Below are 16273 nucleotides of genomic sequence, written 5' to 3'. Positions count from 1 at the left end.
CACACTTTCCTTGGCATGCACACACAGGTGCCAAGCTGACCCTGTACAGCTCTTGTGACAGCATCTCTTCCTTGGTGGCTCTTTTCACTGTGTGCAGTTAATCCACACATAAATGTTTTCTAGGAAAAGCAGGTGGTTGTGTTTAGGTAAACCCAGAAGCCTATCTTGCTCAAGTAGATGCAGCAGAGCAAGAGGAGTGAGATGAGAAACACTGCAATTAAATAGGCCCTTAAGACTCCAGCTGAGATTCTGATCTCTCACTTAGATCACCCAATCTGTATCTCCTTCAGGCTTGCTCTGCTCAAAGTGATCCTCACTGTGCTGCTGGCTTCACCAGGCAGAAATAATTCCCCAGTGTTTATGAGGTGCCAGAAATTCATCTCTTGTATGAGAATGAGGGAAATTAGGGCATTCCTTCAGCAGCTCCTACAGAGATGGCAGAAAATATCTGCCCTGACTGTCCCTGAAGCACCTCAGTCTGGAAAATGGGGAATTGTGGGGGGAAAAAAGGGCAACATGTGGGAAAACCACTCCAGTCAAAACACACAGATCTTTGGTCTTCAGGCTGCCCTCAAACCTCACTGCCCTCAGGATGCAGAGAGGGTTGCAGGCAGTGAGACAAGCCTGAGCTGCTTTTTCCCACTGTGCCAGCACCTCTGCCCATCCCTGAGTGTCTCTGTTTTGAGTTCATGCTACCGGCTGCAGCTGCCCATGTTCCATGGAGGGCCATTGAGCTCTGCTCTCTGTGCCAGTGACTGTCACCAGCCAAAGGCCCCTGCAATGCCCAGGTTGTGTGGCTGGGGATGCGCTGTTGGGGATATGAAAGCATTTTGCCCCTGGTTGGGCAGCCTGAGAATGGCACTGTGCCTGCCTCAGCTATGGGGTTAGGAGTGCTGCCAGACCCACGGCATGGGGAAAGGCCGGGCTGGCCGGCTGCTCTGGTTGATGATTATGCAGTGTAGAAGGAAGGTAACTTTTAACTGAAGTACAAAAGAAATACATTAATGAGCATTTATATTACTGCCTCGGAGTCCACACAAAGACCAGAGATGGTTTTATTAAAGATGACTTGATTTAAACTGAATTTACTAAATTGCTGCATGCTCTCTGCAGCCCACCAGCCTTTCACTGAAGCACCTCACGTAAATGAGAAGGCAAATGCTGAGTCCCTTTTATCTGCACATCTTATCTGCCTTCAGGAAGCAAAGGAGGGGCCAGGCCAGGCTGGAGGTAGTGGCAGAGCCTGGGATGAGCATGGCAAGGGTTCAGACGTACTTGGGAAATGTATGCCATGTGGTTGCTGGCTTTGAAAAGGACAAGAAAGGAAGAACGGCATTTCCCTAACGAGTGTCTGCCATGGGGAGGCAGAACATAGTGCTGAGCATGAGAAAAGACCACTTCTGCCCATGGGGTTTTACACACTGCTGTGCTGCTGGTGGCTAGCACCTGAAGTTAAGCTTTGCCTGCCTGTGTAGGCAGTACCTGTGTTTTCCAGAGATTAGACAAGTTATTCTCCAATTAGAACCAATACACACTACAGTTATAGTAAAAAATGTCTGGCCTCAACCCAACACCCATAAACAAGAAATGGGTCATAAATCAGTTCACTGTGCAAGAACAGGTTGAGTTGTTTATTAATTTAACCTTGTCTTCCAACTTGACCTGGACTGTCTGTAACGGCTGCTGCTGAAACCCGTTTGATAGTGGTTCCCTGGCTGGAAGGGCAGTATCTACTGTCCTGCAGAGATGCCCAGTCTCTGGCTGGACTTCGGAAGCTACCTCGTAGCACACCTTCCGCTGCTGTATCCATGATCCCTCTTTGTAGCTGCTGTTCCTTGTATGCGCTATTTGCTGTGCTGGGATGATGGAGATTGAGAATGGGGGTGCTGCATTGGGCTGGGTGTGTGACAGGGCACAGGGGCAGCCTTAGCCATGGGAGCTTGCAGCTTTCCCTGGAGGGATGTACAAATCCTCTGCTCTCATTGCCGTCGGCCGCGACAGGGCTTCGCACGTCTCGCTGTCAGCGTCGTTTGCTTCTCTGAGATAGGATCTGCGCCAGGCCCAACCCACGAGTGGAACCGGCCCCTGCGGCTGTCGACACTGCCGTGGGCTCTGCTGAGCTTGCAGCCCGCGCGTCATCCCTCTGACAGGGCCTCCTGCAGCAGCACAGGCCCCAGGGCTTCATGCTTAGGGGTAGCCCAGGTCTTATTAGCACCGTGTGTCAATGATGGGACTGGTGGCTACAGTGGGAGTGGGAGGGTTAGAGCTGGGTTTGCGCAGGGAAGTGTTGGACGGCTGTGTGTTCATGCCGAGTGCCAGTTCGGGGCGGTGGCGCCGCCCGGCGGCGGTGGCGGGGCCGCCCCGGAACGCCGGTGCCCGGAACGCTGCGGGGCGCGGCGGAGGCGCCCGGACGGGCGGCGGAAGCGCGGCGGCTGCCCCGCCCGTTCCGGCTCCGGCGGCGGCATGGGCAAGCGGCGCGGCGCGGGGCTCGGCCGGTCCCTGCAGCGGCAGCGCGGCCCGCAGCGCCGCGGCACCTCCTCATGGGTAGGGCGGCGGGGCGGGCGCGGGCGCGGCGGGAGGCCGGGGCGGCCCGGGCTGACGGTGGCTCTTGTCCCGGCAGCTGCACGCCAGCGAGGTGGGCGACGAGCGCGGCCCGGACCTGCGGTCGGCGCCCGAGCAGAGCCCGCTGGAGGAGTTCCTGGCTACGGCCGAGCTGGCCGGCACCCGCTTCGTGGCTGGTAAGGGACGGGGACAGGTCCGGGGAGCGGTTCGGGCTCGGGCAGTGGCCAGGGCCGGTTCTGGGATGGGGCAGTGGGAATAAGTCTGGGGTTGGTAATAGGGTTGGAGGGCAGGGACTGGAGTTCTGAGGTAGGGCTGTGGGTCGGCCCAGCCGGGTCGACAGGGCTGGGGTCAACTGGCTGTCAGAGCGACTGTCTCTCCCTTCCTGCAGAGCGTCTGAACATCCAGATCGTGTCTGCCCAGAGCCGCACTGGCCTGCTCACGGCCCAGGAGGCACAGCGTGTCCAGCAGCTGCACGAGGAGAACCGGCAGTTCTTGCGCATCCCACGGCGGTGAGTCCTGCAGGGCTGGGCTTAGATCCCCTCTGCCGAGTGGGCTCAGCCCCTGGGTGGCTGCAAGTCTGGGCACAGCCTTTTGTCAGGGCCCTGTTTTTGGGAAAGCCACTACCTGGCTTACATGAGCATGATTCAGTCATCAGCACACAGGTGCTGCCAGTGCCAGCCCATTTTTCCTGATTGTATGTGTTTCCTGCTCAAAGCCTGATACTGCTGCAGCTGATGTATCTAGGCCACTTGGGAAGCCTTACCAGAACTCTGTGCATGGTGGCCAGAGGTTAATCTGCTGTTTAAATGCCATACAAATCTCAGCTTGAAAAACCAGATCCGCAAGATGTAGTGAGTGGAGCTTGTGGAGTTTCGAAAGAACAAGGCAAAAAGACATACTGCTGCTGAAAACAAGCACATGTATGTCTGAACTATAACCATTTCAGTGTAACTGATTGTCTGGTGTCTCTGTTCTTTATGAGTGTTTATTGCAGTAGGGTAACTGGCCTGACCGCTGCTTCTCACTCCAAAATGTGCTTGTTACAGGCCACATTGGGATAGGACAACCAGCGCTGAGCACCTGCAGCAAGCTGAGAGGGACAGTTTTCTGGAATGGAGGAGGCAGCTTGCCCAGTGAGTATGGCGCTTCTGCCTGGGCACGTAGCTGGTGGCATTTGGAGACACAGGAAGCAGCAGATTGTGTTTATCCGTGCTGGACCAATACAATGAACATCTTCTCAGTAGCTCTCTGTGCTTGTTCTGGAAGACCGGACATCCCAGCCAGAGTCCAGACGTGTCTTTGTGATGGGGTTTGCAAACCTGTGTGGTGTATACATACTCTTGTACTATTTACAGTTAAAATTCCATAGGACTGAGTGCTACATTTTGCTATTGCCTATGGACTGTAGGAGTGGTGAATGTCTCAGAGCAATAGTGCTGCTCTGACCAGAGTGCAGTGCTGCCAATGCAGCCAGCCTGCGTATGGCAGCTGCCGGGATCTGCAAACCCACACATGCCCTGAGTCATTTGGACAGTGGAAACAGCAAATCAAGGATGGTATAGAACTGTTTCAGGTACCATTCCCACATTTGTTACCTTTTCCAGGTGATGCTCAATTGAGTAATAAATGCTGGCATTTGGAATAAGTCCTCTGGTTTGTTACTGTGGTCCTGAAATTTCAAGGATACACTTTGAATGAGCTTTTGCTCCTTCTGTACTTTACCACTTCTCCATTGGCATGATCAGGAGTCATGTTACTGCTGAACAGTGTCACTGACAACGGTTTACCCAGACGCTTGATCTGTTTGCAATGCTAGCAGAAATAGTACCTACTGTATGTGTCTGATAATAGCTCTTTCTGAAACCAAAGCTTCCTGGATCTAAAGAACTGATGATTGATTATTGCCTGGCATGTGCCACATATGATGTCTTTTTTTTCCTGTTTTTCCTTAGCCTTGAGGAAGAAAAAAAGTTAATTCTAACCCCATTTGAACGCAACTTGGAGTTTTGGCGTCAGCTTTGGAGAGTCATCGAAAGAAGGTAAAGTGTGTCACTGCCTGCTTTTAAAAAGCAACATTTAAAGTGTTTTCCTGAGTTGAGGCTTTCAAGTGAAGCCTCAAGAATCTGAACACAAGAAAAACAATGACAGTAATGTTTTATTGTCGTCACTGAAGTGGTTTTGTTTTGAAGTGATCAAAATGTGACATGAAGGGCAACTGCTTAGTGGTGCACACAAGCTCACAGCACTTCAGTTCTGCTGGATGATTCTTCAGATGCTGCTGTTTTTGGCCTTCTCCAGTAACTCTGAGAGGCTTCTTTTTAAGAATGTGTCTTTCAGGTCTTTTGCCAAGGTTAACCTTTTCCCTTCTTTCTCAACCATGCAGCTGTGGCCTGAGATTCAGAGCGCAGCAGGCAAAGACCAACTCGATAATCTTGGGAAAGAAAGAGCCTTTTGGTCCTTGTTCCCATGCCATGCAGAGAAATTGCAGGAGTGCCCAAAGGACAGCAGCCTGTCATATCACAGAAATGGCTTTGTTTGCTCTGCTGAGCTGTAATACAATAGGAGGGCTATCTCCTATGTTAATCTGACTGTGGCATTTAATTTCACTAATAATTAAGTTTGAGATCATCTCATCTGATTTTCCTAAAATTGAAAAATACTTCACCAGTGAGGTCATGGTGAGCTGGTCCTTTCACAGAAGTGGCTTTGTGCTGGGTGCTGCTGGGCCTTTGGCTGGGAGAGAGCTGGGCTGGGAGCATCCACTGTAGGGTATCATGATGCTCAACTTGAGTGTAGAATGTGTCGATAATGGCATTCTGCTCTTGTTGTTTTGTGTAGAGTGTGGATACTGTCTCAGAGTCGAACAGAAAAGTTGTCCAGTCCCTTACCTTTACAGATAACTTGATCTGTTGTCGACCTTTTCATGTGCTTGCTTCAAACTAGCTCCCAGCAGTGTGATTCAGTAGCTTCTCTATAACCCATGTCAGGACCATGGTGTCAGCTTTCTCCCGTATTGATCTTTGAATATCTCTAACTGTTCAGCATCTCTCTGTACCCACATGCCTTATTAAATTACTCCCTTGGGGGGTTTATTGATTTATTTTATTTGTTTTATATGTAACCAACTGCCTAGTGAGGCTTGAAACTTCCATTCAGCCCGTGCTGTTCTGCAGCTGTCCCAAGTTAACAGAAATCCCTGTCAAACAAATATTGCCAGCATGTAGCAACTGGTATTTTAAATTGCCTGCCTGGAGAAGCTCTAGTGGAAGAGCCTGTAATTCAGTTTTCCCTCTCCTTCCGAAAAGATTGCATCTAGTATCTGAAGCCAGTGTGATTAATTTAGTGTAGAGCTGATGAGTCTGGCTCATACATGTGGTGGCAACCTGGTGTCTGGATTTGGAAGACATTTCCTAAAACCACACTTGCAAGGCCTTGTTTGCATGGGGGAGCAATATGCTTTATTGGAGTCTAAAACTGTTCTTTCACTGTTCTGTGCTTGTTGTGATGAGAAGAACATAAAGAAAGTTCTGAAAGGGCATGTTAGCAAATGCTTAGATCTGCAGGTCATTTCTGGGAGACTTGCTTCATGCAGAGAGGACAGCAATCTTCCAGAACACCTTGCTATGTAGGAAAATGACCTCTTTTTCCTCTCTGTGGCCACTCCACCACAGTTTGCAGGTGAGAATAGACAGAACAGACACAGTTCCACCACTCTGCTTCTTGCCTGTTGAGCGTTTCTGACGGGCAACTGGATTGGCAAAACTCACATACCTCCATTCCCCTTGCTGGTTGTACAGGAGAATTAGCCACGTGGAGTAGAAATACTGTACAGCAGTACTGGCTTGTAGCACAAGTGTGGCTCTCTTGGGGCGTGTGGGATGTTAATTCAGTAAAGGCATTTAGTAGGAGAGTATAGTTAAAACCATTAAAATTGCAAGCAGAACCTAAAAGCAAGTAACATGCTGTGTCCTGCTGCTTTCTTTGAGGCAAGATGAGAAGGTACCTTATGGGGCTTTCTTTTATTTTTGCAGTGATATCGTAGTCCAGATAGTAGATGCTAGAAATCCCCTTCTGTTTAGATGCCAAGATCTGGTAAGTAAACCACTTTATTCAATTTTGTCTTTATTCTGTTTCTTAGATTTCTTTTCTATTTAACATGTTCAGCCACCTTGAAGCTGTTCTGCTGTTATGCCTAACTGGATATCTTATTTATGCAAGTATTCTGGCATCAAATTATTTTTCCTCAATGGTTTTTGATATTTCACACAGTATTGTGGATTTAGAGGCAGTTCTACAGGCATTATGTTGCAGATGTTATATTGTCCTCATTATCCATGAGAAGTGTCTGCACTTAGAGGAATTGCTTTGTTTAAAAGCATAGTGGAATAAAAATGGTTGAGCATTACTGTGATGGAAGTAAAGGACTAAGAATTACCGAAGTGACAGATTTGTAATGATAAGCTATAGAACAATGCATCAGGGAGACAAGAAATTGCTCAAGTAGTTGATATTCAGAGTTCCTGCTGTTAGTTGCTGGTTAATACCTTGCCATAGCTTTAACCAGACAAGGTGTTTGCACACAAGGCCAGAAGCCACCTGTGCTGCAGTAGTTGCATGCTCTGGTTTGTTCTTGTAGCTTTGTGCTAAACACGGCCTCCCTCTAGCCCAGGGGATGGTAAGCCTAGTTGGTGCACAGCTGATGGAGGAACTTGGCTCACTGCTCTTGCATCACCCTGAGGGGAGGAGTTGTCCAAATCAGAGTGTGAACTGATCCTTCTCTTGTTTTCTTCAGGAAAGTTATGTTAAGGAAGTCAGCAATGACAAGGAGAACATGATCCTGATAAACAAAGCAGATCTGCTGAGTGAGGAGCAGCGAGTTGCTTGGGCACAGTTCTTTGAGAAAGAGGGTGTTAAGGTGGTGTTCTGGTCGGCTTTGGCAGAGTGCAAACGGCTGTCTGGAGAAGCGAAGGTACTGTGGATTACCATTTACAGCTGGGTATGGCTGACTGCCTCTGACAGCTTGCTTTGTAATTAATCTTGTGATACACCTGAGTACCTTTCTAGAAAGGCAAAGTCCTTGTCTCAAAGGAGGATTATTTTAAGGACCTATATGGCTGTAAACCAGCATTTTAATGGTTGATTCAGAGGCAAAAATGAGGAGAGTAAAATGCTGAACAAAGCAATCCGTTGTTCAGTCACTATTTATAGCGCTTGTAATTTCTATTTCAAGGTTAATGACATAAGAAATAATACTGAAGTAGAATGTAAATTTGGTCCTTAAGACTACTGATGAGTGGCTACAGAAAGAGCCCTTGTAGGTCTGTTTGCAGACTCTTAACTTGTTGACAGAATTGGAGTCCTTTCCAAGAGGGATTCTGTGAGGGACGTGGTTATCTGTACAGAAGACTTTTCTCTCCCAGGGAGAGGAGGTGCTTCTTAGACAACTTTTAGTACCTCAGAACTTTTCTTTCTTTCTACATTCATGCTTGTTACTGGGAACATTTTTTTTCTTCTTTTTAAAAAGTATTTGCTGGGCTGTGCTGATGCTGTGTGGAAGGATGCATTCAGAGTTGTGCTTCTGGAGCAAAACCTCAAGCAGCTTCACAATAAAGCTAACAGTCCCTCTTGGAATGCTTTTGTCATTCTTCTAAAACAGGCTAGTTGTTCAAAATGGGCTAGTTGTTTGTGTATCCTACTTAAGAGCCCTGAAAAATCCTATGTGTTCTAAGCAGTGAATTGTCAGTTCTTGCGATCTGGCTGATGACAACACAGTTGACTGTGCTGTGGTGACTGTGGTCAACAGCAAGACTTAGTGTTGGTTTTGTGTTTCACCTCTGAAATCCTGTTCACACAGGAACTAGGCACTGAAGGTGGAGCAGAGGATCCAAGTGATTCTGAGGATGAAAGCTCCAGTCAAGAAGATGACGTTACAGCACAAGATAGTGCAGAAAGCACATCCACAGGCAATGCCTTGCAAACTGTCAATCCAGTTTTGGTTAGTGATGATGACAGTAGTGATGAATATGAAGACTGTGAGGATGATGAAGAGGAGGACTGGCAAACCTGTTCTGAAGATGAAGGTGGAGACACAGTAAATGCTATTGCCCCAGAGAGGATGGAAAGCAGGACTAGTGATGCTGCAGTGCAGGAGCAGAACAGGAACATCAGGAACTTCAGCCATCTAGTACAGAGAAGTGAGCTGCTGGAGATATTCAAAACCATGCACAATGGACCAAGGGTGAAGGATGGGGAAGTAAATGTTGGGCTGGTGAGTTAGACTTTGTGCTTCAGTGGAACTTGCTTAATCTAATAATTCCCTGCAACATGGCTTCTTGTAAGGGTGAAAAAAACCTAACAAGCACAGGTAACTGGGGGTTTTGTGCAAAGATTAATTCTGAAGTTCCTGGAGCTGAGTGATCCCCATCGCTTGCCTTCATTTGTTTTAATACATTTTATTGAAGTGTTTTTGTATCAGAGCATTACCAGTCTTCTGGCTGATACCACTGATACCAATCCCCTTCTTTGTCCCCTAGGTGGGTTACCCTAATGTTGGCAAAAGTTCAACCATCAACACAATCCTTGGAAATAAGAAGGTGTCGGTGTCTGCTACACCAGGCCATACGAAACACTTCCAGGTATTGCCAACAAAAAGCACTGATGTGTTTGGTTTCACTCTGCCCAGTGGAAGAGTGCTTCACTATAAAGTAGTTGTAAAGAAGTGGACTGACTGAGAACTCTGCCAATCTGAACTCTGCCCTGCAGACTTGAGGTTGCAGAGGAGTGGGCTTGATATAAATAACTTTGGAACTATAGTTCTTGCTTCCAAACCCTTGCTACAGTTTGAGTCACTTGTGAGTGCTGCTGTGCAGCAGGAGATGTTTTCTCTCTCCTGATTTTATTTGAGTAGCTTGGACCTTCTTTTTTCAGTACTGGTCATGAGGAGAGAATCTGACAAGTGAATGCTCCTCTAAATAGCTTAAGGTCAAGCTTTCAAACCATCCGTCTTGTATGCAGTTGTTGCTGTGAATAAGTCTAATTATGCTGCTGTTTTCATACTGATTGAGCTCCTAATTTTGTGGTAGGAACTTCAATGGTATAATGATCATTGTGGGATTTGTCTTTTTGCCATCTCCTACCTATTTCAAGAAGTCCAACTTAGTTAAAGGTTTCTGGGATGTTTTCTCCACTCCGACCAGGCTTGAGAGCTGAAGATCCTGCTGCCCTCATCTGGGCACCTTATTTATGAACCTTGGAAGTGCTGCTGTCTTCCACTTAATGCTGTGGCTGGAGCCAGCAGAGCAGATGTCTGTGTTAGTAGAATTTCTGCTTATTCTCATTTGCATCCTTGTTCCATCTGTGCATTTGATTTCATTTTTTTCCTCTTATGGACTGACTTGCCTTGGTGATCTCATCGGCTGTTTGTTGCATAGACCTTGTATGTGGAGCCTGGCCTGTGCCTGTGTGATTGCCCTGGTCTGGTGATGCCATCTTTCATCTCTACCAAAGCAGAAATGATTTGTTCTGGAATTCTGCCTATAGACCAGATGAGGGACCATGTCCCACCCATTTCTCTAATATCCTTTGCATGGGGTCTATGAGATTGCCTGCAGGCATTGGATAGGGAGTCTGCAATGCAACATGTTCCAGCCCTGCTGGGGCACACGTGCTGGGGGCAGGGGAGGGGCATACATGGATAAAACAGCCCTGCTGGGATGGTTTTCTCCCTTCTCATCTCAAATTTGTCTTGGTGTCAGACTTGCAGCATTTGTCTGGTAGGCAACAAAATGCAAGAGTCATTCTTAATGTGTATTCTTGGGAGTGACTAGGGTGAGACTGCTTATGTAGCTGAAGATCAATGGGTGCTTTCCTTCACTAGCTCACGTTTGCCAGCATATTCCACGAAACATTTTGGAAGCAACCTATGGAATAAATATCATAAGGCCAAGGGAAGATGAGGATCCAGATCGAAAGCCAACAGCTGAAGAGCTGCTAACAGCATACGGATGTGAGTGGCAATCTCATTAAAGCCTATAGTCTGTGCTGTGTGTGTGGTCCTGAACACGGCCTTAGGAAAACTTTGTTTAAAGTTGGGGCCAAACTCAGGCTTGTCATGCATCAAACTTCCTCCTTAGAACTTGCACTCCTCTCAGGAAGGATCTGTGTTAACAGCCAGCCTTGTGTGTGTTGCAGGAGTGCTTTGCCATTTTGGTCCAACAAATGCAGTGATTGTGTTGAGGATGTTGGTGAAATGCCTTGCCAGTCTGTCTGTGATGCTCTCATCCTTTTAGATATCTCCAACTACCATGTCTTAGATTAGACTTTGAAGAATGCAGTGAAGGTTTATCTCCCTTGTCTGATTCTCTGATGCAATTAACCTTCTGTAGCCTTGGAAAAAAATATATTAAAAACCATCAGTTTTTTTGGTGGTAAGGAGGTATCAGCTCTCATTCTTTTCAGGTTGTGTTGCCTCTGCAGTGCCACTATAGTCAACAATGTTTACTCTTTTCCCTGCTTTCCCCTACCTAAGTCTTTTTCTAAGGGAGATTTTTTTTGAGAAAGGATACAAATGTGCAGTTAGACAGCAGAGGAGGGTGGGTTCATTCTCTTGTTCTACTGACACAGAATGTGCTTTGGATTTGTCTTCCAGATATGAGAGGGTTTATGACATCTCATGGACAGCCAGACCAGCCAAGGTCAGCTCGATATGTGTTAAAAGACTATGTCAGTGTAAGTGTTTCCTACATTTGGGCTCTCTTTCCTGCTGGGAGGTGAATTGGAGGTTTCACTGGAGAATGAAGTAGCACAATAAAGTGAATTGTATTTCTGTGGATAAAAGTGACATATATCAAAATAGTCTTAAGTCAGGTGCTTTTTTGTTGTTGTTTGAGAAGAAGAAATGGAATTTCTCAAGCTGCTTAATCTTAAAAATACAATTTGCTGAAAAATCTGGTGCGAAACAAATGATCAGATCTCTAAATTAGGCAGCAGATTTTCAGGAAATGGATGTGTATTGTATAGTTGGACCAGTGTTTGGTGCTAAGGGCTGCAGGTACCTCTGCATGCTTCCACAGCACCTCTTGGCAACATATTGTTGAGTATTTCTTAATAGGATTCTCCAGTACTTGTGAGTTTTGCCCTGTATAGTTTACAGCTGGAAACTGCAGCTGGAAATGGTGCTTTTAAGTAGAGGTGGAATGGTAGTTTAAGTTAGGAGTTGAGCCAGATGTTGCCCAGGAGAATAAATAATGTGTACTGATAGCCTGCCAGTGTGAGCCCCTGGATTTCCAGGGCCCTTCATTGTTTGAGAGTTGTTTTCTTTCCTCTCTGAGTCTCTGAGATTTTTTTGGTAGTAAACTGTATCCCATTGCTTTCACAGGGGAAACTGTTATATTGCCATCCGCCTCCTGGCATTGACCCAACTGGTTTTCAGCACCAGCATAAGAGATGCCCAGAGAGAAGAGCTGTGCAAGCCAGTGGACAGGTGAAGCCTGAGAAGAATACCAAAGCAAAACAAATTGAAAATGTGGTGGACAAAACATTTTTCCACCAGGTAAGTTCTGGAGGAAGTTGATTATAGGTTTTATTGCAGCACTGATATGTCATAGTTACTGGAAAAAACAGCTTTGAGGATGGAGGGATGCTAGGTTGAGTTAATGGTGTTAGATACTGTGGGATCTGCATGTAATTTCTACCCAAGAGCTCTATGTTCCTTTTATTGTCCCCTAAATCACTGGGAATGCTCTGGTTGACTGAAAGATAGCTAATGAGCTGCACATAGTTTATATGTAAAAGGCCAACAAGGTGCCCCTTGGCAGTGGGGGCCTAACATCAGCCTTGAGCAACTGGGAGAATAACTGGGAAGACGGACAAGAAAGGGGAGTGGCCTGACACAGCAACCCACCAACCATATGGTTTTGGACTAACAGATCCTTCAAACTAACTGCTACCTTGGGGTGACTTATTTTGACAACATGCTAATCTGCTTTGAACAACTGATGTAGTACTACACAATTGCTTTGACTCAGTACCTGAAATCAGAAGAAAAGAACCCAAACTTATAAAATCTGATTGAGAAATGTCAAAATGAAATGGAAAATAGGTATTTTTATTAATTTATGTGCTTCTCGTTAGGTGCCACAGGGATCTGGTTTGTCCCTACACTACCAAAGAGATTTATTAATGACTATATGTCAAATCCATAACTGATTGGGTCTGCATACCTAAAAAGATTAAACAGGGAGTTTAGCAGTGAGGAGGATGGGTCATGGATAACATGATCCATTCTGTTTGGCTCACTGGCTACGAGCAGGATTTGTTTCAGCACAGCTAAAGATAGTCCTGCATCAGGAGAAGAGGAACTCAGGCTCTTTTCAGAAAACAGTGAGCTGTTTTGGAAAACTGCAACCTAAAAAGGTTTGGGATTACCAGACTCTTCCTCTGTCTGCCCAAAGTGCTGGCACAAGCTGTGAGCCCCAGCAGTGTTACCCACGCTCCAGACTTGAGCAAGTTATTTTAGTCTCTGGCCTTCACAGACACAGATTTATTTGCAAAGCCAAGTTGTTGTGTGCAAAGCAGAGACTGTGAGAATCAGTCCTGGCACTGTAGCTAATGTCTGTCAGAGCTCAGTGTCTCGGCAATGCTCTCCCTCTGCATGCAGGGGCAGATGCTGAGGACCTGTTGCAGGGCTCCAGGCAGAACCAGAGTGTGCTGGCAGGCTTTGACCCAGCTGTGTGACGCTGACCTTTCCTGTAGCTCTGGAGCTGGGCCCTGAGCAAGTCTTGACTGGTTTGAGCTGACCGTGTCTGGTTTTATTAACATGACAACAGTTCCTTATAGTTAAAAATATTCTTGTCAGTCACTGGTGGTTATGTCCCTTTCCAGGAGAATGTCCGTGCCCTGATGAAGGGGGTCCGGGCTGCAATGGGATATCGGCCCAGCAGTGGCCTTCTGCCTGTGCCTGCACCTACTCCTGGCACTGTGGTAGGAAAACCCTGGAAAAAACATGGAAACAGGAACAAGAAGGAGAAAATTCGCAGGATCACCAAGCACTTGGAGGCTTAGAGGTGACAATGTGGCCATTCCAGGGCAGCATCTGCACTGTCCTGCAGGCCTGAACTGAGGGGGGAAAAAAGGGATACATGGCCATCAGTAGCTCACTTGGGAGCTCCGTGCTATGGATTGGCCTGGGCAGGGGAGAAGAGTGGGCTCTGATAGTTGAAGCTCATCCCTTCTGAGAACAAGAGACCTGGCTGTTTGTGTTATCTGGAAGCCAGCCCAGATATTTGACTACTGCTGAAATATCCATTCAATGGGAGCAGATAGAGCCGTGCAGGAATGTGTTTTCCTTCCATAAAGGATGTATTTTATGGCTGTTGGGATCAAAGCAAGCCCTGTAAAACTGACTAAAATCTTTAACAGTTGAGTTTCAATGAGTAATGTTTGTTTACATTTTAAGACATTTGCTCTGTTTTTTAAGCTTGTTTGTTGGTTTGACAACTCTTCGGTGTGTTGAAAAATGAGGTAAAAGGATCTTTATTGCCCTCTTCCTCCTCTGCTATACCAGCCCTATTCTAGAGAATCTGATACTGAAACCACTCCCTGTTTCCTAGCTGAAGGCAGAGCAGAGCACGGCACACAGTGCAATGAAAGTGCTGCTTTTATGTCCTTCACCCTGAGCTGGTACCAGTTGTTTCTGTGACCTCCTGTTGGCATTTTAAAACATTAGCTCTGTGTGACTGGCCAAAAATCTGGTGCTAATTTGTCCTTAAATATATTTGAGATTTTACTTCCGACATGGTGTCATGTTCTGCCTCACTGGCCTGTCAGGCATTAGCAGGTTTTAATGAGCATGTTTGTACTTGATGGTAAAAAGACTGTACTTAGTGGGAGTCAAACTTAAGTGAGATTTACTCCTTGGTTGCCCTGCTGAGAAAATATTTGTGCACTTGGTCAATGCTCTTTATTCCTAGTCCAGCAGAGGGAGTAATGATAGGACTGTGAAGGATCACAAAGACAGGTTGAGCTTTGCTTTTGTAGATGGTAAAACAGAGTTGACAGATGATGCGGGTCTCTGATGCTAAAAAAGGGATTGTCTTGTAATTTTGTACTTTCCAGACCTTGAGAATGGATGGAGAGATGAAAGCAGCTGCTTAACAAAGCCACAGCAGATGTGGGCATGCAACCAAGCTGGCTTTGACTTTGTGACCCTTGGTGTGCCTGTCTGGCCTCACCACAGAGCCCTCCACAGCAGAGCTCTTGCCTCAGCAGGGATTCCCTCCAGGGGAAGCAGGAGCTCTTGGGTTCTTAATGCCTCCCCTCTGGTGATGTAATTTCCCTGCCACCTCTAAAGCATAATTATACTGCATGAATATGGTCAATGGTATTTTAAGTCAGTGTTCTGTAGCAGAAAGTGGTTTCTCAGGAGAGAGACTTTTTAATCTGATTCCCCTGGCGAAGGCAACTTTTGCCTCTGTTTCCTGAGGAGGTTGTGCCCTAGCCAAATTAGTTTCTGATCACACTTCCCTGCCCTCCTTGGAGAGATGGTTTCTACCTTTGTCTCTGCTAGTACTTCAGGGACCTGATTGCTGAGAAATACCCATTTCATTTTGTCCTGCTTTGTGTGAAGCTGTTATTTGTCAAGTTACCTGTCAAATTCAAGCTGGGATATCCTCTATTGAATTTTTATAGGACTTTTTCTATTCTGTTTCTCTCCTTTCAAAGCATTTGGAATGCTTAGCTTATATTGCATGTACCTGAGTTTCCTTCTTTTGCATCCTCTGCCCTTTCCTACCAACTGAGTCTCCATGAGCCTCCTTGCTGGACAGGCTGTGTCCTGGTATAGAACTTTTCCAAATCTAGTGAATATCAGCAACCCTGAGGCTTGGGACAACTGGTTGTTGTTCACAGGAACCTTTGTCCACAAAACCTGTCAAATCACCTGCAGTGTTTGTGTGAGTGAAGGGAGGATAATGTAAATATGACTGAGCAAATAATGCTCACTCGGGCTTGGTAAGTGCAAACTGGTGCTTGCTGTGCTAAAGGACTCTTGCCTCCATAGAAGAAGGACCATAAACATGAGTTGTGGACCCAAGGGCGTGTTAATATTTTATGCTGCTATTGAGCAGTGAACAAGCTAGGGAATAGGCAAGGGGCAAGCTAGGGAATAGGCAGTGAGGGTGGGTAAATGAGTGCTTTGCTGTGGTGGTTTGGTCTGTGGCTGCCCTGGATCCTGTGGGGAATACCAGCCAGCCGTGCTGGCAGCTCTGCAGTGCAGAGGAGCAGCTGGCAGTCATGAGTGAGGCTGTGTGGGGACTGCTCTGTTGTCAGGAGCCTGCACAAAGGAGATGTTGTGCTTCTCCCCAGCCACCTGCTGAAGGAACCTCTTGGCTGCTCCTCTTGCTTTCTGCAGAAGCCAAGTCTCCATTTTCGAGTGCTGTCTTCTTGATACGCCCTGTGTGTTTAGAGGGAATGTGTGGGCTGCAACTAGCTCCAGGCCGTTCTTTGGGATCTGCAGCACTTTCAGCACCCCAGTGATCTCCCTCATTTTAAAAGATTTTGTTTATCATGCAAGCAGTTCATTTTCCTGGATGATGTCATTACCTGCTGCACTGACACCTGCAGCAGAAACGCTGCCGAGGGCTCTGAGGAGCACCTCATGCCCCTGCCTGGGCAGCCAGCTGCAGGCACCTTGGGGACAGCAGTGCCCTGGAGG

At 46.8% G+C, this 16273-nt stretch overlaps 1 protein-coding gene across 1 annotated transcript; it reads left to right on the top strand.

Moving 5' to 3' along the window:
- Positions 1-2449: 2449 nt before the first annotated feature.
- LSG1 (large 60S subunit nuclear export GTPase 1) lies at positions 2450-14354 on the top strand. Its single transcript, XM_062005670.1, has 14 exons — positions 2450-2544; positions 2621-2738; positions 2951-3071; positions 3609-3695; positions 4515-4601; positions 6594-6654; positions 7355-7531; positions 8417-8830; positions 9096-9197; positions 9993-10136; positions 10444-10567; positions 11210-11289; positions 11939-12112; positions 13444-14354. Exons 1-14 carry the CDS (start codon positions 2464-2466, stop codon positions 13621-13623), a joined length of 1950 nt encoding a protein of 649 aa, XP_061861654.1. The 5' UTR covers positions 2450-2463; the 3' UTR covers positions 13624-14354.
- The last annotated feature ends 1919 nt before the right edge of the window (positions 14355-16273 follow it).

This window comes from Colius striatus, chromosome 12 (assembly GCF_028858725.1).
Source record: "Colius striatus isolate bColStr4 chromosome 12, bColStr4.1.hap1, whole genome shotgun sequence".
In the NCBI taxonomy this organism is placed as follows: Eukaryota; Metazoa; Chordata; class Aves; order Coliiformes; family Coliidae; genus Colius; species Colius striatus.
Note: the sequence above shows the minus strand (reverse complement) of the source record. Positions and strands in the feature narration are given on the sequence as shown.

Coding starts and splice junctions, on each gene's coding strand:
- LSG1 (XM_062005670.1), top strand. CDS start 2,464: ATGGGCAAGCGGCGCGGCGCGGGGCTCGGCCGGTCCCTGCAGCGGCAG. Junction 2,545..2,620: donor GCCGCGGCACCTCCTCATGG/GTAGGGCGGCGG, acceptor TTGTCCCGGCAG/CTGCACGCCAGCGAGGTGGG. Junction 4,602..6,593: donor TGGAGAGTCATCGAAAGAAG/GTAAAGTGTGTC, acceptor TTATTTTTGCAG/TGATATCGTAGTCCAGATAG.